The 25,141-nt window shown below is 36.1% G+C and overlaps 1 protein-coding gene across 4 annotated transcripts in view; it reads right to left on the reverse strand.

The window, feature by feature from the left end:
- The window catches only part of CFAP46 (cilia and flagella associated protein 46), a 70,787-nt gene extending 49,651 nt beyond the window's left edge, over positions 1–21,136 (reverse strand). For 3 of the 4 annotated variants that reach the window (XM_039731446.1, XM_039731447.1, XM_039731445.1), the window contains exons 1-15: positions 20,764–21,136; positions 20,304–20,428; positions 19,258–19,389; positions 16,370–16,434; positions 15,682–15,846; positions 14,254–14,377; positions 12,773–12,867; positions 11,881–11,988; positions 10,752–10,851; positions 8,954–9,052; positions 7,435–7,625; positions 5,282–5,507; positions 4,162–4,282; positions 2,303–2,426; positions 1,253–1,383 (exon numbers count right to left, since the gene is read on the reverse strand). In XM_039731446.1, coding sequence (XP_039587380.1) covers positions 1,253–1,383; positions 2,303–2,426; positions 4,162–4,282; positions 5,282–5,507; positions 7,435–7,625; positions 8,954–9,052; positions 10,752–10,851; positions 11,881–11,988; positions 12,773–12,867; positions 14,254–14,377; positions 15,682–15,846; positions 16,370–16,434; positions 19,258–19,389; positions 20,304–20,428; positions 20,764–20,812 — 1,855 coding nt within the window. In that variant the 5' untranslated portion in view covers positions 20,813–21,136. Of the gene's footprint in view, positions 1–1,252; positions 1,384–2,302; positions 2,427–4,161; positions 4,283–5,281; positions 5,508–7,434; positions 7,626–8,953; positions 9,053–10,751; positions 10,852–11,880; positions 11,989–12,772; positions 12,868–14,253; positions 14,378–15,681; positions 15,847–16,369; positions 16,435–19,257; positions 19,390–20,303; positions 20,429–20,763 lie in introns of those variants that run through there. The other variant, XM_039731448.1, reaches the window with a different exon arrangement.
- Positions 21,137–25,141: the final 4,005 nt, after the last annotated feature.

The raw sequence follows: 25,141 nt of genomic DNA on the forward strand, positions 1-25,141 counted from the left end.
GAATAGTTAGAAAGAAAAAATTCTTAAGTATTTCAAGTAACTAACTTTTACATTATTACAATTTATTGCAATCAAAACCTGCTCCCAAGCAGTGTTGAAGCATTTCTTACCTGTGATTTTGCTCCATTTCAATTCATTTATAATCTTCAATACTTGCAGCAAAGAACTTGCTCCAGTCATAGTATGCATACTGAAATTTCAGTGTGAATAGACTCCATGGCCTCTAGTTCAATTTTATTCCATAAATGGAAGTGGAGCATAGAACTGGATTATGCAGAGTCTAAAGTCTTTGTGCATTTGAATCATGGACTGGATTACTTTCTGGTAATGCACACATTTGTAAAGAGTAAAAACAGCATTCTTTTTCTTTAGTTAATAATGAAGAGAAAAGGCTAAGATTGTTTAATATAAACACAAAGTTTCTAATAACACACCAGTTTCTATTCATGATGCTTTTGGCACATGGTCGCCTTCAGTTTCTGGCAAGTGTACTTATTTTTCCCTTATTTTGTTTGGAAAGAAGACAAAAGACTAAACATGGCTAGTCTGAAGATGCAAAACTTATGAAAGAAAACCAGCAAATTGATGTGCTATTTTAAGTGGACCTTGGAAAAAATGTGGAATAGGTTCAATTAACTTTGGCTAGCGAAAAGAAAAACCATTTCATCTATTCTTAAATGTGAGTTTTACAAATTCCCTGACAAAGCCAACTTTTTCAAAAGCCAGGAAGCAGAGAGTGATTTAAAAGTGCTTTTCCCCAAGTTAAAAAACTCTTAATGTGTACTAGGTTTCCAGCAGACCCTCAAGGAATAAGGTACAATGTTGGATACCTCAGAGGAACCACTTACTAATAGGAGATTAAAGGGTAAAAAATGTTAACACGAGAGCATCATACTAAGTGACTTACAACCCAGTTTTCTACAGCTCCATCAGGCATGAATGATATGGACCTAGATGACCATTCGCCTGTGTTGTTAAGACAGGTAGATGTGTTTCATAGAAGTGCTTCTCAACAGCACTGGTGAAATACTTCTAACAGTAGAGTACAGCTTCTACAAATAAATGTAATGACTGATTTCTAGATTTGGAAGTAGAAAGAATATTCCATGTATGCCAATATGTGGTGCCAGAAAAGAAACTCAGGGAACTTTGGGAATGGGAGGAAAGAAAACAATACAGTCTGACTCCTTTTAGTAACTTACATAAATTATTAAAAAGTTCCTTACAACATTGAAAATTATTTGTCACTTACTTGCTTTATGCTTTGTTGCCTCCCTAAACAAAATATCATCATACAAGAGGCAAAATCTACATGCTGCACGGCAGACATCCCACACTTCCTGTTTACATGCAACTTTTGCCAAATCTGCCCAAAGTATAATTCTACCAAAGAAAAAGCATAAATAAAATTAGTTAATAAGCAGGATTAGGTTCCACAGTTCAGGACTGACAAAAATAATAATATCAATAATGATGGCCACCAGGAAAAAAAAATTACATCTAATCAAAATTAATAAATTGAAGACTTCTTGTCAGTAGCAATGGTAACACTATTACTTTATCTACTAAAAATAATGTCTTCAGCATTCCAAGAGACAGAATTCTTCCCCTGGATGGTAGTTCTACTGAAGTTTCAAAACATGTGTGACAACCCTCATTTTCTACCTCATAAAATAAATTAAATATTTCAAAACTAATGTTGAGAATTTAAAAATAAGTCTTGAAAACAAGTTTGGATTTAGAATCTTTTAGAAACAACTGCTTTAATTTTCAGCACAGGAATTTTTAGTGCAGCAAAAAGGTAGACACATCCTTTTAACTAAAGAATGACAAAAGGATATATAAATAGTCAAAATTAAACCTGTCATTTTTCTACAGATTAATCTTTCTGACTCTCAGAAAGAACTACTTAATTTTTTTTACCAAAAAAGTTGTAGCACCTCATGTACTTTTTAGGTACAAGGACTTAAAAAGACCCTTGCAAGTATCAATTCTTCATCAAGTACAAGCCTTAATCCATGTATCCCTCTGTAAATTGGGCTCGTATCAATATAACAGGTGAGTTTAAGTGTGCATGTCAGAGAGCAGATTAGAAACAGGGAAAGATACAATTCTGCATAGCATGGAAATGTAACAGAGCTTTCCAGACAAGAAATTATACACACGCTTCCATACGTTGCCAGAGGCTGAAACATTCAACCTCTTACAAGGTACCACCCACTAAAAACCGCTGAGACAGAACCTTTCCTCTTAAAGACTTCTACAAAAGATGAAAGAGACACTTTAGGTCTGTAGAAATTACCTTTCTCTGCCATTTCCATTTCTTAAGTGTTTCAAATGTTCATCAACTTTCTCCACACTTTTAGTATGATGCTGGGCTTTGGCACAGAGGTAGCCTATTTGAGTATTACTTTTACCTGAGAAAACTTGGTGAAGAAATAAAAATTAATGGTAGTTTTTATATATTAGAAATTTTAAAATCCACAAGAACGGCAAGGAATTAGATCCATAATTCCTTGCTGAAGCACTCAAAATCCAGCCCTTTTATCATTTCTTCAAAAGCTTTCCCCAAACCAATCAACCAATATAAAATCATGTACTCTACCAGCATCTATTTTGGTTTTTTTCTGTATCTTGAAATACAGTTGTCCCATTCAAAACTGATCTATGCTTGTTTATTATCCAAATATCTCAAATACACCTCTTTTCTGACAAGATGTGTAGGGTTCTAGTTAGGTTCATTCAAGAGCAAATGAACCATGTAATATGTAAAGTACACACTCATTCTGAAAACAGAAAGTTTTTTATGCAACTGAAAGGAAAAAATAACCATATTAGTCTGATGTTCTGTCCTATGTACATTTAATATAATAAATTTGCATATGTATTTTCTTACTCCTTCAATACATGTTTATCTTGGGGCAACTTCTAAGCCATAGAAAAAGCAAAAACTCACTGCTTGGATGACAGCCTAAGAAACAACTGAAAGTTTTCAGAACAAAATTTTATAAATATTATGTCAAAAGAAGTTTTGTAATAGTTTAAATGTTGTAATAATCTTGCTCATTTAAAAGACTCCACCTGGAAGGCTAATGTGTGCTCAGATTTATTCTCAGAGGAACTTCAAAAGTAATTTTACTGTTCTCGAGTTAAAATTTAACAGCAAGGAGATGTCCATGATTTTAATTCTCTTCATTTCACAAACACAATAAATTGTATCACTTTGAATAATCTATGAAAATGTTTTCCAGCAACATAGTTTTCACATTCTTAAAAGGACTGCACAGAGTGGAATAGTTGATCTGTGAATATGACTCTGGCTTGTAAGTGATTAGTTGATCAAGTTTGAAATGGGGATGTGCAAGGTGAACTTTGTGGCCTGGCTGAACAGACAGCATGAGAGAGCTGCATGGTGTTCCACAGCACACACAGGCTGCTCTGGAAGCAACAGGACTCTTTCTGTAGCATTCCCTTCCTCCAACAGGAGAACACTGGTTTTACTCAAAGTTAGTAAAATTAGTCACATACACATACTTACTTTATTGCCAAGATAGTACAAAACAGTTGAAGCAATCTGTTGGATTATCTGGAAAGTCTGCTCCCTATGCACACTTCCTCAACCAGAGGCTGTATAATCACAAACTGATTTTGTTTTTCTGTTTGGGGCATGAGGAATGTGTCCATTTATGTTCCATGTTTTAGAAAGTAAATAATGAATTCCCACCTAAATCTCTGTGCAAAACTAGAGCTCTCAAAGGCAAGATCTTAGAAGAGAAAGACAATTACAATATAGAAAGAATACCCAGTGTAATTAACACTGGGTATTATTGGGTGAAATTTCTGAAAACACCACTTAAAAATTACCTTGGTTAAAAACATTCAGGAATTGTACATAGTGAAAATAGAACTACTTAAAGCACAATACAGCACAACAGTAGGATTCAGAAGAATTTGGAGGGGAAATCAACAACTTTTCCAGTATCACCATATACCTTTTTTATCCCTAGTGAAAATAATAGGAAGTCTGCCACAGAATTCATCAGAACTATCACTTCATCTGTATTGCAATATTCCCTATATGTTGCTCCTAGATGCTATATCCAGCCTTTAAGAGGGTGCAAAGTAAAGTTAGTAACTTTAAGTCACAGGCACATACTTTACCTTTAGCTTCATTTTCACTGTCAAGGACTCTTTGAAATGTGTCAGGAGCTAATGCAAGACCTGCATTTACCAGAAGTGATCTCTTTTTCCTCATGTTATCCTTTTGGTTTCCCCTTTTAGCCTACATAAAGAAAAGAACTCATTATAAGGTTCATTTTATATTCCAGCTAGACCTTACTTACTGAACATAACAGAATACACATCATATAACTTGCAACTACCAAAAAATACCCATAGGGATTGTGTATCTTTAAGTATCTCACACATCATTCCACAGCATGACTGTCATTGAAAGTGACTGTGGAACTTTTGTTGATATTCACATGATTACACCACAGATAATTTAATACGAAGTGCAGTTTCTGCTTCTCACGAATCTTCGATTATATTCCTCGATATATAACCTGACATTATGTTATACCTTTTCAAACAAAGAACAGAATTTATTTACAACCAACAGTAACATATCCAGCATGCAGTAACTAGGAATTGCTAAAAAATATTTTAAAATCCTGGTCTGCTAAGAACTAACTAAAGTCAGAGGAGGTGGGGTTTTTTAAAGCAACATATAAACTGAGTAAGCTTGTATGGAAAAGCATTTAAACCAGGAAAACAATCAGTTGCCAGTATGATTTTTGTTCAGGTGCTAAGGCAGCACAACAGAATTAGATGCAGTAACTCTTGACAGTGCCCATATTGTGACTACAGAGTATATTATTTAGTGGCAGCCACATGATATTGATTTATCTCGTAGCCAGCTAGGATGTTTAGCAATTTGGACACTGTGCTTCCCATTAAATAAAAGTGTTTAATGCATTGAAATCCTAATTACTGACAACAGCGATTTTTTTTTTTTTTTTTTTTGCTGATATTTCTGCTAGTTAGCAACTCCCTACCTTTCCCAAGAAATAAGCTTTGAAAGAATTGGGAAAAAAGTTCTTTATTATGATCTTCAGACTGTGAAGCAGCACAACCACTTCAAGGCAAAAAAGCAAAGAGAGTTTGCTGAAAAAAAACTGATGCTGGCTCTACTAACATGCAGTTCTACTAAACAGCTGTCTCTCCTCTGCTGGAATTTAATAAGCAAGCCCATTCCAGCTACAGACTTCTCCATACTTACCTGTTCAATCAGCATTACCGCCTGATCCTCTCGATGCTCAGGTGGCTTGTACAGCATAGCACTCAAACGAAGGCGGTTAAAACTCAGTCTCAGATGTTCTTGATACTGCCCACTGTTCAGGTGCATAGCTTTTTGCAAATGTTCCAGAGCAGCCTCTAGTCTATCCCCATCTTCTTCAATATGAGCTATTTCCATATGAACTTGACAACGCAACAAAATCAACATGCTAAGGATTACAAATTTAAGTGTAAACTGTTAAAATAAGGCACACTAAAATTCCTAGACCTAAAACTCACCCAAAAGTGAAACTCAATAATTAAAAGTGACTGTAGTATTGAAATTTTTATTCTCTTTTTAACGGACTTGTTGCTTTCATTTTCACTATCATGCCTTTTTAACTGAAATTAATAAGAAAATTTAACTGCATAATACTTTCACTGACCCTGCAGGAGAAAGCAACACATCTTGTCAACTAACTGGTCTTTACATATGTATAGAACTCTTTTCCAGTACTGCTTAGGTGTGCAAATCAGGTGAAGAGCTTTTCAAAAATACTTAACTGACAGAGAAACTATAATGTGCTGAATAAGGACTTTTGACAAAAGTTCTCTCTCTGCTCCTAACATTTTAGTAGGTGCTAATACTTCTGAAACTCTAGCCCTGGTCATATTTTCTCAGCTCTTTTTACGATGTGGCTCACCTCAGGCATACACATTCACTCTAAGTACGGTCTCTACCCAGGTGTTGTTGACAGTACTCTATGAAGCCAGCATATCTTCACCAAAACTGCACGCTCTCCAGTCTCAGGTACACCCAGCTCCCTATCCATCACCTGCCCCAGGAAGCTACTCATGACAGCTCAGAGCTCTACATACTACTACTGATTATTTTCAGGAAGAATAACAAAAAATCAGATAAATTAAAGCAATGTTATGAAAAAGAGAGAGAAGAAAGGTTTTCAAGCCTATCAAATATCATGCCATAGAAATAATGTATGTCCACATCAGAGCCAGCCTGACTGAGCAAGTACCACCCTTTTCCTGTGGACCAAAGTAGCCATAATTAATGCTGCAATCAAACAAAAAATTAAGACAGGTAAATTAACAGACACAAATTACTTCATTCAGTCTCTAGAAACAGTACCATATCAGAATTGAGGCTGAGACTGCCAGATTAAGAATATACACGTGACAAACCCTCAAACCCTAATCTTTCCAAAATCTCCCTGCAGTATTTCAGTAAAAAATTGCCATTACTAACATTTCAACGTTGCCTATGCTGATTTTGAATTCTCTATATGGAAACAGAATAACAGTACAGTAATACAATATAGTGTTTTCATGCATGAGTATATCCACTCTTTACGCAACTGAAAAAAGAATTTAAAATACCGAAACTAGATTCCTCACCTTCCTCTGCAATACATGCAGCAGAAACCACCTACTGTCCTGCTCAAATGGCAGATTGTGTCAATTGTGACTTGCTCTACTGAAAAGGATCTGATCTCTGCTCCTAACACGCAGACGATGCTTAAGTCCAAACTTAACAACATAACAAATATTAATGTTTACTTCTCAATTCAAGTTAACAAAAAATGTGAAAATATTTAGGTCCTTAAGGTTAAGTACAGCATAATAGCAAATAGAAGAATATACCTCAAAAAAAAAAGTTTTCTTAATACAGGAAGTTTTTTAATTAAAAAGGAGTATCACCAAAGATACAAAAATAGTATCTTGCAAGAAGAGTCTTTTTTTTTGACATGTAATATAGAAGCCATTATGTTTTTTCAGAAGCAATTTTTTGAATTTTATTTTTGTAACCAACAAAAGTGATGTTAATACAAGAATCTAGACCACAGTCCAACACATATACTGCAGCTTTGGAATTTTCTCACATAATTTTGATTAATTAGAGTATTTTAAAATTCCTAAAATATTTTAATATTTGTTACAGGTCATTAAACAGTATAAGATTGTGCCTGAAAGGAACCTATATTTAAATAATTAACAGGGAAATGTATGCAACATGCAGACATACATTTATTACAAGCTAGTGGAAAGTTTTCAAAGACACTAATACCAAGGAACTTGATCTTTTAAATGAGTTTGATGCTTTGAGACCTTTCAAAAAAACTACACAGCATTGAAAATTACCTGTCAATCTCTTCAAGGACATCAGCAACTGAGATCAATGTCCTTCGCACATGTTGATGCAAATTGTGTTGTAGCAGTGGTAAGCACAGATTCCACTGGGTTGCACAAACAACCTGAATCACAACAGGATCTCCCAACTGAACTGCACGTTTTAACGTTAATTCGAGATTTTTGATCAATTTCAGCTGAGCCTACATACATGAAGAATTAATTAGCACTACTGCATTAATAAATGGAATTTCTTACTTGTTACTCCAAATTTTAATCTTAGGACTGTTTTCAGTAGAAAGCAGTCCCTCAGTCAGAAAACTTTGGAAACTTTTCTTAATAATTCCTTTTTCTTTTTTTTTCAAACCGGCATCAGTAACTAAGGAGTATTTCTTTTAGGTGCTCCAGGCTGCTATCACATATTTTTGACAGAAGTCTGTCAGCTACTCCCCATTCTTGTGATAAACAATAATAGATAAACGTGAATACTTGTGAATTCAGAAGGTTTAGCCATTTTGGGTTTTTTTTCATATTCAGCTACAGATGCAGTACAAAAGAGGAAAAAAAAGTATTATTAATGGAATCTGCCACACTGTCAATTAAACTTGGTTCTTATAAAATCCAGAAGCCATTGTTATCTATAGTAACAGATCTGTCATTTATTATGTTATTTTTAGAGGCTATGAAAGTAAAAAGAAAAAAAATCAGGAAAAAATCAAACAAAATCCCTCTCCATCTGCATACACTGTAGACTTAAAATTTAGAAATACCTAAATATCTTTTTACATTTTAGTAGTAGTAGTGCTTCACATTGTGAAGAATTCATAAGAATTAACAAGAGGGTTTTTTCCAAAAGATGAGTGGAATTTCTGAACTCCAAAATGGTAGCAGGCCTAGATAGGAGTAAGTCTTTGCACTACCAATTTCCATTAAATATATTCCTACTTCCCACTGCAGGAAATTAAGGTGACTCTAACAACTGGTCTAAACTGCTCATTATAGGTATCTCTCTGATACCATTGATAATATTGATATTTAGGTTTCTGACTTTGATGGTCTGAATTACTGAGCCAACCAACCACAGAAATTCAAGAAAATCCTTCCTAGTGTGACAATTTATCAGGAACAATCCACATTTCTCTGATGTAAGAATTTGTATGAGATTGACCATAACATGCAATCACAGTTGAGAAGGACTCAATGATCCCTAGTGGTCCTTTCCAACCCAAGATATTCCATGAGAAGAGGTCCTATAAAGGCAAAATATGAAAACATGCCTCAATGCTACCATCTTTGCTCTTGGAAAGCAATATATTATGAACCTTTATGGTCAGACAGAAGACTTAAGGGGGCAACACACAACTGTGGTTTATTTTTCTCTGTTTCCTTATTGGAAGTCCAATTTAAAAGAGTATGAAGGTTAAAAAAATTCCTTATCAGTATAATGTAATTAAGACACAGAGTCAAATGCAATATTCCACATTTAACAAATTAAAATTTTACTTTTTTCTCTCAAAGTTAAAGAATGTACCTCAACAATTCCTTTGGTATAAGTCACAATTTCAGTGCCATCTTTCTTCATTTCATATTCATATTCCAGACACTCTATCTCAATAAGTTTCCCTTCCTCCTACAAAGTATAAATATACAAAATGCTAATTTCAATAATTAAAAAGAAATACCATAAAGGTTAAACTCATGCAATTACAGTAACACAGCACTGTACTTTCCTACTGAAAATCCCACTATGCTAGCCAGTTAACTGCAATGGTACAAAGGGAATAGAATTTGTTGTTTGAACTGCAGTCACTTGTTACTCACTGGAGGATGCAAAATAACATTTAAGCTGTTCATTGCCAGAATTTGCAGTAAGAAAAACTGTGTACACCTGATTCCTCCTATTTAGTAATTTTATTTCACTTCTAATAGAATCACAGAATCACACAATGGTTTGGGTTGGAAGAGGCCTTAAACCCCACCCAGTTCCAACACCCAGCTATGGGCAGGGACACCTTCCACTATCCCAATATGCCCCAAACCCTGTCCAGCCTGACCTTGAACACTTCCAGGGATGGAGCAGGCACAGCATTTCCGGGCAACCTGTGCCAGGGCCTCACCGCTATCACAAGCAATAATATTTTCACAATATCTGATTTAAATCTGCCCTTTTCCATTTACTCATTAACGTTATTAAAAAGGTACATGCTTGGAATAAACAGGTGCGAGTCAAGACAGAAAGGATTCAGCTTGATGGGCAGTGAAACTTTTAAGTGAAAAATTAGGTTAGAGTTTTAACAGCTTAGGAAAGAGCTGACTATTAAATCATATAAATTACATGTATGGATCATAGAAACACCTAAGTATGCTGTATTTGGATTAAATTGGTGTAGAAAGGAAATTTAGACAGCCTCTATATTCATAATTCATTATGATTATGAAAATAGATTATTATAATTATTTGACTATTATCAAATCACTCAGTATAACCTTTGGTAACTGAACATCCCCATGACTGGAAAAGAGATCGTGAAAAATGTAGTGACATATACAGACCGAGATGGAATACATGACTGAGAAATTTGCCAGTACTTGGCAAAAGACAAGGAACTGAAATTTTGACATAGATTTCCATTACTCTATTATAACAAGAAATCACTGTCAAGTGATGCTGGGCAATCAGAAGATGGTCACTTAAAAACACATTAACTCCAACGGAGAATGTTGAAATAGAAACCAAGTTTCTCTATTGCTGCCACACACACATATTTCCCACTACTGTCTACACAAAGACTTAGACTAAATCCTTGTGAATTTTTGATCTAGGGGATTTAAGCACATCTTCCAGCGGGATGCTATGGATTTGTATATGATTTTAGACTTTCAGGAAATGTTCAGAATAATGGGCCTGAATCAGACACCTGGAATTAAAAAAAATAATTCTGTGAGGATAAGTTACATTTTATGAGTAACTCTATGTGGGATCATTATAATAGAAATTGGAATTTAACTTCTAATCAAAATCTTACACAGGTAACATTTTAAAAACATAACAAATATTTACAGTTAATATTTATTTGACAAAATAAACTGCACTGCTAATCACCCTAGTCCACCCGCAGCCTACTTTCTGACCTTGCATCTACTTCTCTTGTTAAGGAATAGATCAAGTATCACAATAATTATTTATATCAATGAATATATAAACAATATACAGATGGACAGAACACTGCAAAACCACTAGTACTATTTTTAAAATGTAAACATAAAAGGGGTGTGGGAGCGTGGGGGTGTGTGTAAAAAAGTTCCAAACCTACATAATTAAAACTTACAGTAATCGGAGTGCTCTTCAAATCAAGTATACAATGAGCTGCAAGCTCAGTGCAGTTTACTTTCAGAGAAAAATGAGCTAATTCCAGAATCAAAGGAATCCTTCAAAAATACAAAAAAAAAAAAAAAAAAAAAAAAATCAGAGATTTTGATATTGCTCTTCCACGGAATTTAAAAAACACTCTTTGAAAGTAACTGTGCAATGTGTCTGAAAACCTTAAAGTCATATGAATATTAGAGGAATTATTATTATAAAGGTAAATATTATTTTAACTATCATTATTATAATTATACTAATAATGCTCACAGTTAACGAGGAAAAAATAAAGAGTTCAAAGTTGACTACATGAAAAATACAAAAGTTAATCTGTTTATGGAAAATAATTAGCATACTCCTATGCAGTCTGCACAAACAGTCCCTGAAGAAGACAAGAAATACAGAATGAAATGCATGAAGCACAGACATGGTGAAGTAAGAAACTTCAGATTGCAGAAAATTTTGGAAATACAATTCAATGAATTGGCACACAAAGCAGTTAAATCATCAGTCTGCTACCCAGAAACTAAGAACACAGACATAGAGATGGAGACTATGTTCTAACTGTTTGGATGTCTGTAAGTAACCAGATGAGCATAGTGTACTGTCTGGAACAGGAGAAGTGATGACATACCTGTATATTGTCAAAGAGTGTTTACTTTAACAAGTAAAAATGTAGTATTCCTTCCATATGTAGCAGCTGTAACTACTGGAATAGTGGTCAGTTTAGTCTTTCAAACTTATGCTGAAGAGTTGGGAAGGGTCCCAGGAAAAGTAAAAATTAACTACAGTCCGAAAAGTACAATTCAATTTTAAGACCTTCTAAAAATCTCTTTTTATCAACAAGAAATTATTATGGAAAGATTTAATCATGTTATACAAACAGCTGTATGGAAAAAGATATTTAATCTTGGGTTCTGTCATAAAGCTTAATAGGATTTTGTCCTTTTTTAAGATGACCTATGTGTTAACACAACACAAAACTAAGTAAGAGTTCAATCTCTGCAAGGTCATCAGGAATTTTGACAGACTTCAGTGGAAGCAGGATCAGCTTCATCATCAATTTCCAGAGGACTATGACAAATAAAACTTACTTCACATTGAGAACAGATGCTGGAGGTCCATCATATTGTTTCAAAAGCACATATAAAGAATTCAGTTTTGCGGTGGCATCACTTGGAAATACATTTGTGTCCCACTGCCTGCAACATATGAGTTGGGTCATAATTTTTCATGAGAAATGTTATTGCATAAAAAATTTGAAATAACTCTCCTAACTTCAGAATGGATGGCTGTCATTCCAAGATATCAGTAGGCTATCTGGATATTGAAATATCAAGAAAAAAAAATCAATAAAATCTAACTTCAGCATGTGAATTAATATTTCAGACACTAAATTTTATTCCAGAAGAAAAAAAAAAAGGTGTGCAAGACTCCTTTCCCTTAATGTCAGTATAAATTAATCCACTGCTACTAAGGAAAGAATCAATGTTTTTAAAATGGGGAAATCTTGAGACACTGAAAAAATTACATGAGATTTTGCTATGAAGTCAAGTTTTCAAATCTTTCTTATACCTTTAAAATTAAAGAATTTTAAAAGCATTGTGCTCCATGATTTGTACATTGTATTTTAGGCGAGTTCCCCACTTCCCCACTTCATCTTTACTTTCTTGTACACAGCATGGGGATGGAACTGCAGTTCATTTGATATTAAAATGTCTTTCGGAGTCCTAAATTCTTTCTCCTGGCAATATCTGTACAACACACTAATCCTTACATTCCCAAAGAACTAGCTCACTTTTTTTGATAAGGCTGTTTAGACAGACCTGACTGTTACTATCCAAACTGTCATTATGGTTTTCCTTTTGAGGAATTAAACTCTGCAGCTGACTTTTTTCTACAAGCATATGGGATCCCTGAACATGATCCTACCTCTGTAATATGCAGCACCAAAGTGAAAGTGAAAGAATACATTTTCATACTTACCGCTTTAACATCTGCATTTTATAAATAACTGAAAGACAGATGGAATTTTGTATTTCCTTTTCTACCTGGGAAACATCCATTAGTTTGTGATACACCTATAAAATAACAATTTAATTATTATTTGATTAAATTAGGAAAGAACCAACACTCAACAGGGCTAAAATAAAGCAGGTATGTTGACTGTTTTCATGGACTTTAAAGGCAATGTGGCCACTATAATAATCTATGTTGTTCTGAATAGATAATACAAAGATCACCCAGTAGAGCTATACTGACCTTCCAAGAGTCAGGATCATAACTATTAGCAGAAATATAAATGTAGAACTACCTTCTGAGTTAGAATCCTAATTAATGCATTTTTAACATCTTGTGATATAACTCATTCTGAAATCATCTCATCCAGCTGAGACAATTAAATTTTATCTGCACCTATAGATTATAGGCAGGGGAAAAATATTATTAAGACATCACAATAAACTGCAGTTACTTCAATTTAGCTGTAGAGTTATGCATTAATAATGTGCAGATCATTTCTTTTGACTTTCACTGACTGCCCACACCTATCAAAAATGATTACTTAAGCTGTACTGGAACACTAAGTTTTGCAGGACTCCAGTATGCTGCTACTAAAGCACTCAATAGCTTGGACCATACTTCTGTAGCCCAAGCACAGTTTTAGAACTATTTCATTCTTCTCTTTAAGGACATTGTCAAACGACTCTGCTCAACAATTCTTATCAAAATACAAAAGGAATTTCAAGCTTGCCCCAGGATGATTGCTTCATTATTATCACACCTCTGGAGTGCTGCATATTGGTGCTCTTAATTCAGATGTTAGAGAAATTTGTAATATAAACATACACTTTTGGAATGCAGTGACTGGGGGGTAGACAGAAAAAGACAACAGACAGTGTAGTAGAATGAAAGAAAATATGCCTGCACACAACTTCAGAGTTTTATTTGCGTCTTTCTGCTTTTGCTACATTTGTCTTCACCCTCTTATTTCCTAAATTAAGGGCATGCAAGAGATGTGAACTATTGTCATATCCTCCAATTTTCAGAATTATTTAAAGGGTTCAAACTGAATCACTAAAGTATTTATGAGCATGAGAAATACTAAACAGATACTAAATATGCCCTCAGTGCCATAAGTCAGGTTAAATTGCTCTTACTACACCCTCTCTTTCAATAGTAATTAATCCCAAACAGAATTTTTTAGGGTTAGCTACAGTTATCCCCATTATATTATGATGTGTCAAAAGAACAAGGAGCAGTAGGGAGCTCTTTAGTTTACAGTATCTTTAGTTACAGTATTTAAAATATACAAGTCAAGAAAATCTTAGCATATCTACTGAATTGTTTGGTAGATCACAAAAATTTAAACAAAGAAAACATCTTATATAACAATTATAACTATGATCTTATGAAATGTAGAGAGAGCTCCTGTCTTAATGGGAATTTAAAATATCTTTCATCATTACCATTAAAGAAAATATTTGAGAGTATTTATCTGGAACATTTTCCTTAATAAAGACTGCTGCAGTAGACGAAAACTCCTTTGCTTCTTTCAGTTTTGATGCATCAAGGAAGCACTCAAGTAAATTTCTGCAGATCAAATAAATGTTTGTATTAAATATTTATTAACACTTTACAAAATAATCCTTAGTTATATTTTTTAACACTCTTTGTATTCAAGATACCACTTCTACATGCAATACAAGCAATTAGTGCTATAAAGCATTGACTCAACACAGAAGACACCCTCTAATTTCTACATTTTTGCTTCTTCCAGATATATACACATATTTAGTGCAGATCACAAAAAGAATCTTGGAAAATTTGGAGGTTTTTTGTGAAAACTTTTCTCAACAAGATACCTGGAATTAAAAAGATTAATTATTTAAAAGTGTATGAGAAAAACATTTCTGTGAGACATATTCTAAGATTCTCCCTTAACTACCGGAAAGGCTAGTATGTCAAAGCCATTTAGCGCAAGAAAACTCTTCACACTGGGAACAGCAATATATCTACTGGATTTTCTATACTTTACATAATTTGACTGAAAAAGAGCCTGTGACTCCACAACATAAATTAACAACAACAATAATAATAATTTAAAAAAATATTAATAAATGTGACTTTAAAAAAAGACAACCATTATTTTTATAAAACAAACACACTGTGTGCATTTGTTTGTTTTCATCAATACCCAACAAGAGTTTGATACCAGGAAACTGCATGCATGGTATTACAGACAGTCCTTAGCACACCCCCCGGAATGTTTTGTTACTTCCCTCCAGTTTCATTTTATAAAGAAAATGCTACATAGCAACAAAACACAGTCAAAGACCACAGAAACAGAAAAGTTCACAAAGAGAAAGGGAAAAAACTATGGTAAGAGTGCAAGAGGAACTGGAATCAGTCTGTTGAATAGGGGATCAAAATATCTCTGCCAAAAGGTTGTGGGACCTTGAAAAATTACATAGACACTCCTCCTTTTGCACATAAAAAATGGGGGTTTTTTCAGTACAGTTATCTCAAGGTTTATGCTCCAGCTTTGCTCAGGAAATTCGAGAATGCTAATACATTGATATTTATACATCATTTATTTCCAATTGCTATCAATGACTCAAACACTACATCCAAAATTACTGTGAACTTCAGATCCAATCTAGGGCACTGCTGTCTCTGTCACTAAATATAGTATTAGCAATAGAAGCAAATATAGAAATTAAGCACCTTTTTATGTTCAGTACATTTCTGTCTCTTTAAAAAGTAATAAATTAAGCTTTTCCCAATAAATACATCTACAACATTACCAGTGAAATATACCTTATTAAAGGCTACGTCAGGTAGCAGTCCCAAAAGGACTACAGAATGCCCATATGAAAAAATACAATTAAACTTACATCATGAGTTCTGCTCGCCATTCGTTGTCTTGCTCTTCAATTTGGTTTAATGCTGTAACAATCTGTGAAAGGCTGGGAATAAGGAAATAACGGAATCCAGGCCTAAGAAATGGCCTCACAAGTTGCAAATAAAGAACTGAGGCATTATATACCAAAAAAAAATACCTGAAAAAACAAGAATGAAAAAAATTTAGTAGTTCATGAACTTGAATAAACATAAAATTACAGCATGAGTACTGTAAGACACTTCTAAGACATTAAAAAGTGCAAGTTTGACTTTTCATTGGAAGCAATCCTGACTAAGAACTGAGAAGACAAGTACAGCACAAGAAGAATATGGTAACTCTTGTAGCTATACTCAATAATTAACCACTTAAAAATAAGCTAACATGTTGCTTTCATTCTATAGATCATAACTAGAAAAGGCTAAGAAATGCTGAGATATCTAACATCTTTAAACAGGATTTTTCATCCTATAACGTAAGACTGCAGTATCCTTATGTTGTTACAGAACACACAACAGTAACAGCAGTTACAAAATGGAAGGAGAAATCTAAAGGAAAACCTCAAACAACACAACTCCATGCTACCTAATGAAAATAAAGACAAACAACTGGAAAGACAGATCAGCAGCACTTCCTGGGATTTAGAGTTAATCCTGTCAGTTAATCTTGTCAGTAGGGCCTACCTTCTTTCATGGGTTGCAAAATCTATTGCCTTCATAAAAAAGAGCACAAACTTTTCAAACTCTTCCTAGAACAGAACAAAGAAAAGCTAGTGCGCTTTGAATATAGATTTTATAAATTAGTAGATTCTTTTCCTATTTCAATATGAACATATTTCATAAATTTTATTTTCAGACCAATCTCAACTAAAATATACCACCAAAACAAGTTGTTGCTATAGAAAAAGCAAAAAAACCTGGTTGGTAGCCTATTTATATGTTTTCCTGATTTTAAATTTTATGACTGTGTTTTCAACTTACTTCATTTCTGCCAAATATTAATTATCAGGACTTAAATGTTCCAAAACTAGAAAACTGCATACTTTTTAAGATTTCAGCAAAGAAAGTTCAGAAATATCCAAGAGCAAATCCATCAGGGAAAAAAGTTATATTAGTTTGTCCCATTAAAAATCTCGAGGAATTATTTTCTTCAAAAAGGCTCCAACAGGAATTTGTCAACAGACAATTGTGACAGGCATGCCCTTTTTATCATTGAAGGAGCTGGGAACCAGCTCTTCAGAGGAGGAACTAGGCATCCTGGTGGATGCCAAGGCAAAGAACACCAGCCAGCAGTGTACCCTTGCTGCAAAGGTGGCTGACAGTGTCCAAGGGTGCCTTAGGAGAAGCGCAGCCAGCAGGGTGAGGGATGTGATCTTTCCCTTCTACTCAGCATTGGTGAGGAACACTGTTCCCAGTTCTGGGCTCCTCAGTAGGAGAGAGACATGGTTGCTGTGGGGAGTCCAAGACAGAGCTGCAAAGGTCAAGAAAGAACTGAAGTATCTCTCCTGTGGGGAAAGACAGAGAGCTGAGACTTTTGAGCCCGAGTAAGGCCACTTAGGGAAGATCTCATCAGTATGTACAAATTCCTGAAGGCAGGGTGTAAAGAAGATGGGTGAGATAGTATTATAATGGGATTTTTGAAAGTGTAAGAGAAAGATGCAGTGCAAATAGGAAGGCCAAAGGGGAGCTGGATGAGCAGGAATGGGATGACACCAGAGGGGGTCTCTACAGTATGCTAGAAAAGAGAAACTAAAATCTCCAAGAGAACTGGGACTGACTTACTGGGCTCTGGGGTGCCACAAGAAGGGTACTGAGTAATTAATAGGAACTGCCTAGATAAAGAGAAAAACAGAGATGAAATATGTACTAGAGAAGTTGCACTTGGCCTTTAAGAAATAAGCATCTTAATTAAGAAGGATTCCTTAGGATGGAAATCAAAATAAGGACAAATTTGTCTTTTTTAAATGAATGGTAATTACCTAGTCACACAGCATGAGATGTTGTGCCACTCATACTTTCATAAATTATCTAGGAACACAGCAGTGAAAAAACTTTAAAACTGACACTAAGTGTGTCTTAAAAGACCATTACAACAAATGACACAATGAACCAAGCCAGGACTGTACAATCTGGGACCATTTTTAACTCCGAAGTGGTTAGCAAGAGCCAAGAAGAAAACAAATATTGACTGATTCACAAAACATAACAGAATAGTTTGTTAATTTAGAAACATAACTGGACATTGGTTTCAAACATGCATGAAGTTTTAAAGTGACCACTGACCAGTTATTCTGCACATGTGCTCATAGAAGAAAGACAATACAGAAAATGTAACAGGGAAAAGATTCTAGCTTGAAAGTTAATTCAAACACATTATTCAAAGAAACTACAAAAACTTTTCTCAGTTATATTTGTGAACACAAATAACACAAACTACAAAGATGGTAAAGGCCTAGTGGGAAGCCGTGTAAAGACTGGCTAAGGTCCCTTGGTTTGTTCAGCCTGGTGGAGTCTGAGAGGAGACCTCATTTCACTCTGCAGATTCCTCCTCAGACGCAGTGGAGGGGCAGCACCAACCTCTGCTCTCTGTGACCAGTGACAGGATCCAAGGGAACCACTGGAGCTGTGTTGGGGAAAGTTTAGGCTGGACATCAGGAAAAGATTCTTCTCCCAGAGGATGGTTGGGCACTGAACAGGCTCCCCAGAGCAGTGGTCATGGCCCCAAGGCTAACAGAGCTCAAGGAGCATTTGAACAATTCTTTCTCAGGCACAGTGTGGGATTTTTGGGGTAGTCCTGTGCAGAGCCAGGAGTTGGACTTTGATGATCCTTGTGGGTCCCCCCCCAACTCAGAATATTCTATGATTCTAAACATCTGTTAAAGCTATTTTGGGGGGCTAGACATCATTTACAGATGATCAAAGCTGACTGATCACAGTACAAGGACAAGTAAAATACTGAAGACAGAAAACATATCCCACTCCATTTTAAAAGCAGCAGGAGATAAAAACTACTTTTCATATATAGGAAATTGTAACACCTCAAAGCAATACACAGAAGCAGAAGTATCCTGCTGAGATGCTACCACCTCTCATCATTATAAAAAGCCACATCCAAGTACTACATGGACATGTTCCTGATGAGTGCTGGAAGTACACTGCCACAGAAATGAACTGTACAACCTCTTGGAGGGCCTCTTCAGTCCTCCACTTCCCATAAGCCTATGAAATGCTTCCCAAATAAAACTGATGATTATTTTAACAGTTACAACTAATTTGGTCTGAATGTATCATATTTAAGTTAAAAGGTAAGAGGGTGACTTAAAACAATCAACCACCTGAAAAAGTTTACAAGCATTCTTTTTTTTGTCTTCTCCAAAATATTTGAAATATTAGTCTCATTCAGATAGTAAGTTTTGTTTACTCACAAATTACTTGTTAATATATTTCCTTGGATTTTTTGCACAGTCCTGATTATCCTTTTATTTTAAATTACTAAGAGTAACACATAAAAACCTAGGAGTAAATACCTGTAAAACCAAGCTTAATATAGAGCAATCTTCATGATTTCTTACCAAATCATCTGTAGAGCATGGAGCATGCAACTGGCCCTGGCACAAATATGCTCTGCCAAGAAACTGGTTCACAGGAAATCTTCCTCTAAAATACATCTGTAGACAATCACTGCTAATTTCCAGATATCCCAGCTAAAACCCCCCAAAAAAAAATTTAAATATTTAAAAAATTGCAACAAATAATTAAGAATTGTTAGCTTTTTTAAATGCATACCTAATCAAGGGTAATATCTAACTCCATAGCAGTATGTAAGCAATATTCCATAGAGATGCATAGCAGTTCTGGTATAAGCCTATTACCATTTATTAAAGGCATAGTTTTGTCATTCTAAAAAAACTTCTCATTCAGTCATAGAATTGCTTATAGTATCCAAAAAAGTTTCCTTTTTAAACACAATTGCTAACATAAAGACAATATTCTTAACAGAATACTGCGTTTGTTTTTTTTAAGGAGGCAGGATTTGTCAGTGCTCCATCTCAATTTTCAGACCACAGACAGATTTTGACTAGATTGCAGCCTGGGGGAAAAAAAATAAAGTTTTACTAAAAACTCTGTCTGTTTAAAACCCAATCACTTATGACCATAAATTGAATATTAAAAAATACTTCAAAATGAAAAATCTTGACCATATTTTATAGAAGTAATTTCAATTTGCAACAGCCTTTCATCATCAGAATGGACCAGGGTTATGATTATTTTTATTAGGGTTCTTTTGCCTGGTACAGATGTTCACAAATATATTTTCTTCAGGCATATCCAAATTGCTTAATGCTTAGTTTTCCATAACAAGAAAAAACAGGCATGGCAAACATTTTTGTATATATTACAGCACACCTTGCTAATTTGGGTATAATTAAAAAATTCACAAACCAGAAAGTTTTAATGGAAAATGCATATTTAAACAATTGCTCTCCAAAACCAGAACGGTGTAATACTTTCCTCAGGTACTTCTGAGATTTTTAAAATAGTAACTGTAACAGCTGTAAATACAGTGCATCATATACATGTTTTTATTTAATACAGATAAAAGACCTAAATTACAAACCTGAAGCGCTTGTTCAGCACATAAAACATATAAATCGGTGCTGATGTTATCTGTTGAATCAAGCCCAGATTGTCCTTCACTGGCTGATCTGATTAACTCATAAGCATTCTTCAAAGCCTGAACATCTGAAATTTAAAAAGGAATAAAGAAGTTTTTGTTTCCAGGTGTACTGACATGATTGCATTCATATGAGCTACACGATATCTACTCTCTCCTCTGCAGAAATAAATTAAGAATGTTTAAGGGAAACAATGTCACACACACGTTGTTCGAAATTAGGCACAGTTCTAAGATGAAGCATTAACAATTATCTTAATTTAAAGTCACCAACGTTAGCACACTAGGAAGAGAATTTATAAAAAAGATGAGGATCAAGCTGTTTTCCTATTTGAAGTCGGATTTTAATTTCACTTCTTTTTAAAGACGGTCGCGCGGTCGCAGCGGCCGGCCGCCCGCTCACCTCCTGCGCTCTCTGCGGCGAGCAGCCGCTCCCTCACCGCCAGCTCCATCCCGCGGCTGGACGAGGCTTCCCCTCGAGCGGCGTGGGGCACCTCTAAGCCGCGAGCGCGAGGCTTTCCCGAAGGTCTGGAACGCTTGCCCGGGCAGCCCAGGGATGCGGCTGCCGGAGGTGCCTGCCAGACATCCGCAGGCTGCCCCTCGGCCCCTCGCGGTTCCCACAACACAGACGCGTATCCCGGCAGCGCTCCCACAACACACGCGGATCTACCCTGCGTCCCTCCCGCCTCGCCCCTCGGCCTCGCTCGAGGGGCCGGGCGAGCCGGCACGGAGCCGCCCCCGCGGCCCCGGCTGCGCTGGCGGGCGGGGAGCTGCCAGGAGACCGCCGCGGCTACGGGCAGCGCGGGGCGGGCACGGCTCGCGGGCTGGCACGGGCAACGGCTGAGGCCTTCCTGCGGACGAGCGTAGTGCTAAGAAATGCTGTCACCAGTCATTTTTGTCCCCGTGTTGAGAGCTCCTAACGTGAAACTTTTGGAAATAAAGCATACCCCACCTAAAGCAGAACAAAACACCCAAGAACGCTGGGATCACGAAAAGAAAGGAAAAAATAAAAATAAAAATAAAAACGAAAAGAAAAGAAAGGAGAAGAGAAGAGAAGAGAAGAGAAGAGAAGAGAAGAGAAGAGAAGAGAAGAGAAGAGAAGAGAAGAGAAGAGAAGAGAGCTGCCTAACTGCACTGACATCAACACATATCAAATTAAGTGTTTAGAGCCTCACCACTGCCCCTCACCTACTGAGTCATACCTGATTCTGTGAGGGAAATCATTGTGGTCATGAAGACAATTTAAAGGCTTTTGTACATAAATTCAATTTTAAACCTAAACCCTTTGCACTTCAAACTAGACTGCAACTCTGTACCAGTAGGCTGTTCCAGTACAAGGGTCTGTAAAGAATTCAGAAGTAGACTCAATCCCTACCTGTACTACATAACCCCACCCTGGCCACGGTACCCATTTAAATCAAGTAACTGTCTTGCATCTATGAATATCAATGAACAGAAATAAAACTAATCTGAAATTAGGTGGGTAAGGAAAAAAACAAACTATAGCAAACCTGTGTTGATTTCTGAAGCAGAAAGCAATATATTGGTCTTTTTAGATGATAATATCATGTTAGATAATAATAACAATGGCTTACTGTGGCTTACTGTGGTATACACATATACGATGTCTGCACCCAAATTTTGTAACTCTTACTTGGCTACAGCCCAGACACTTCTGGATGTCTTTTGGCAGAATCACAAACTCAGGTAAGACTAGAGTCTTCTGATATACAAATGAGTATGTGAAAGCTTAACTGACTTCTGTAATGTAGATAATAGCCAAAATGGCACCATCATAATATAAACATCTAAACATTTTTCTATTACTTATTCATCCTCATGGAATACCTGGGTGTTATGATCCAGTTTGAATGCAGAAGAGCAAAGAAAACTAAGTCTCTCTGCATAAAATAGAAAGAACTTTGAAGGTTCAAAATATATCCAAAAAATGTGACTAAAACCAGACGAGGTCAAATGTTGTTGCCAAAAATTTATATATTTTATTTAATAGTAAAAGAGGCAAACAGAAAGAAAGAGAAAATAAAGAAACAGAAAAAGAAGCGTGCACAGGGGTTGGGGGAACCGGGGGAGATTGACAAGGGTTAGGTGGAAGCATATTACCCATCCGTGGGTCCCAGCAACTTCTCGTTGCTCCCTTTGATCTGGTGTTCCTGGCAGTGAGAGTCCCCAGTCACCGCCACGCCACGCCGAAGAGTACAGAATCCCATGGATTACGATGGCTTTGGGCCAGGTGGGAACAACCACGTGCCTCCCTTGCAGGGGGCCAGTTTGACACTGTTCCTTGCAAGACTCTGGATTTGTTGCATCGTGCTGCAGCGCTCTGGTGCAGGCTCTGGGGGCCCTTTTGGGGGCTCTTTGATGGGCCGTGACACCCCTTCTGCTGTCCTTCACGGGGATGCGGCTTTTTCCTCGGGCGAAGGGGTCCCTCAGCTGGGTGGTCACTGAGCCTCTGACCAGAGGATTTTCAAGCACACACACAAAGCCTTTTTCTTTTTCCTCCCGCCCTTTGGTGCCAGGGTCTGTGCGAAGCCTGGAAGCTGAAAACCCTAGGGCTGTGATCTCCACCCTGAAGGTGTTAAGCTTGTGCTTTGTCAATGTCCCCAGTCCTGAGTTGTTGCTTCATCCTATCTTCATCAGCGAGCAGTGTAAACCTCGGTCAGGGTGTGGTGGTCTTCTCCGTAGCTTTTGTAGTACAGTTCTGCTACAATAAACAAAGGTCTTTCATGAAAATATTTAAGTCATAAACTATAATATTTCAGTCTCTGATACTGTGCTAAGAGTCTGGCTGTATTATCTCCAATTTCAATGGAAAATTACTGGCTGCTGTGTAATGAAAAGTGGTCACATGGTTTGTGACTATCAAAATCGAATAATTATGTTATAGTGAAATAACTAGGAAAACATGGGAAGGAAACAAACAAGACCAATTAAAATCAATCATTTGAATTAATTTTTAAGTTAACTGAAAGGAATTAAATCAAGGAACTGGCTAAAGAAAAAAATAATAATTGTATATTTGGGCAATGGCCATCTATCACCGCACTAAGCTTTTTGACTTTTCTAACATCATAACCCAATAGAGAATGACTGGTATTTAAATCTGAAAACTTAAGAAATAGGTGTTTGCTCTCCCAGTTGTTATGCAAAAAGTTATGATCTCCTGATACTTTACAAAACAGAAATCTGTGGTAAATTGCTGGTAGCTTTTGGTAAAGGGTCTGTGTCCTTTACTGTCACTAGAGTCACATGACTGTACAAATAAGAGATTAAAGTAGTCATATTAACCCACATAGTAAAAACTTTAAAAATAGAGCATCTCCTGTAAATGGTCAAAAGAAAGTGCACCAGGGAGATTACTTTACAGTCCACTTGCCTTCTACAAGATTTCTTTTATTTTCCTTGAATAGATAAGGTACTAGATAACATGCCTGATTCCAGTGCTCCTACAGGCAAGGTGAGTCTAGAGAGAATGGGAAATAGTACAGACCAAGTACTCTCTAATGAGAATTATATAGATGTGAAAGGAACCATTGGTTTTCTCCATCTGCTTTTTTATTATAATTATGTCCTTATTCTTTTTCACTCTGGTTTGCAGGTTCAAACATCTCATTTCATGTGTTACGTTTGTCCTTCTCAGAGGGCTTTGATGCAGTGTGTTTTTTAACATGTAAGAATACAAAAAAGTGGTTTTCCGTAACATTTTCTCACCTGTTGCTCCTTTCTTTCCGTTCTGTCCTAAGGCAGATTGAGGCCAACTTCATTATCTGTACTGTGGGTGCTGTCCCTTCTCATTACATACCGTGGAATTTGTGTGTGACTCTGAGGAGACTAGACATATAGATTCTGTTTATTCCCAAACTGCATACTAATGTACAGCCATGAATGCACACAAAGAGCAATGAAGGGGAGAAACAAAAGGTTGCAAAGAGATTTAGACAAACTGGAAGTATTGTCTATAGACACTATGCATCTTATTCTCTTTGTTCAGAAACTGGTCATGATCACACAACTTGAATTATAAAATTATTTTCAATTATCAATTTGAATAAAAGTTTAAATCAATCTGGTTTTATTTAAATTTAAGTACTTGTTTCTAGAAAGCACTTATAACTAAATCACTGAAGCAGTTAATCTACTGAGGAGTGGCTGTATTTTATATAGAATGAAAGACAGTAAATAAGTAAATGGCCAATGACACAACGCCGCTGTTGTCTGTGCTGTCCTTACCTGCCAAAATGTAGTGGCTTAAGGTATCTCTTCTCCATCTTGGCTTCTGATGAAAATCTAGTACAAACTGAACATAGGAATGAAGCAGAGGCCTAGCCAGTGAGCTTTCCTTTGATAGAGATGAATAGTAAAGGCTAAGGAAGAGTTTCAAACAGGGTATTGCAATATTTCCAGAGTAAGGAATCTCTGAAGCTTCTAACAGCTCAAAACCAGCAAACTTGAGCAGGCCGTGTTACAGTACCTGCATTTTTGATGACCTTTGGCATTTCATGAATTTGGCTTATTTGACTCCTTGAACACATACTGACTTTTTAATCTCCACTATATTGTGCCAGTCAGATTCAGATGTTAGTTAGATATTGCCTGGAAAAGAACCTCACAAAAAGTACCACAAAAAGTATTTTTATTTAAAAGATACAACTGTAAAAGCCAAACTCTCCCAGGACTTATCTGAGTGGAACTTCAACTAAACTTTGGCATTTGTTTGGGAAACATTTTCATAATGTCAAAATTAAGAATCTTCTCCCATCTGG

Source organism: Passer montanus, unplaced genomic scaffold (assembly GCF_014805655.1).
Source record: "Passer montanus isolate IOZ18808 unplaced genomic scaffold, ASM1480565v1 scaffold77, whole genome shotgun sequence".
NCBI lineage: Eukaryota > Metazoa > Chordata > Aves > Passeriformes > Passeridae > Passer > Passer montanus.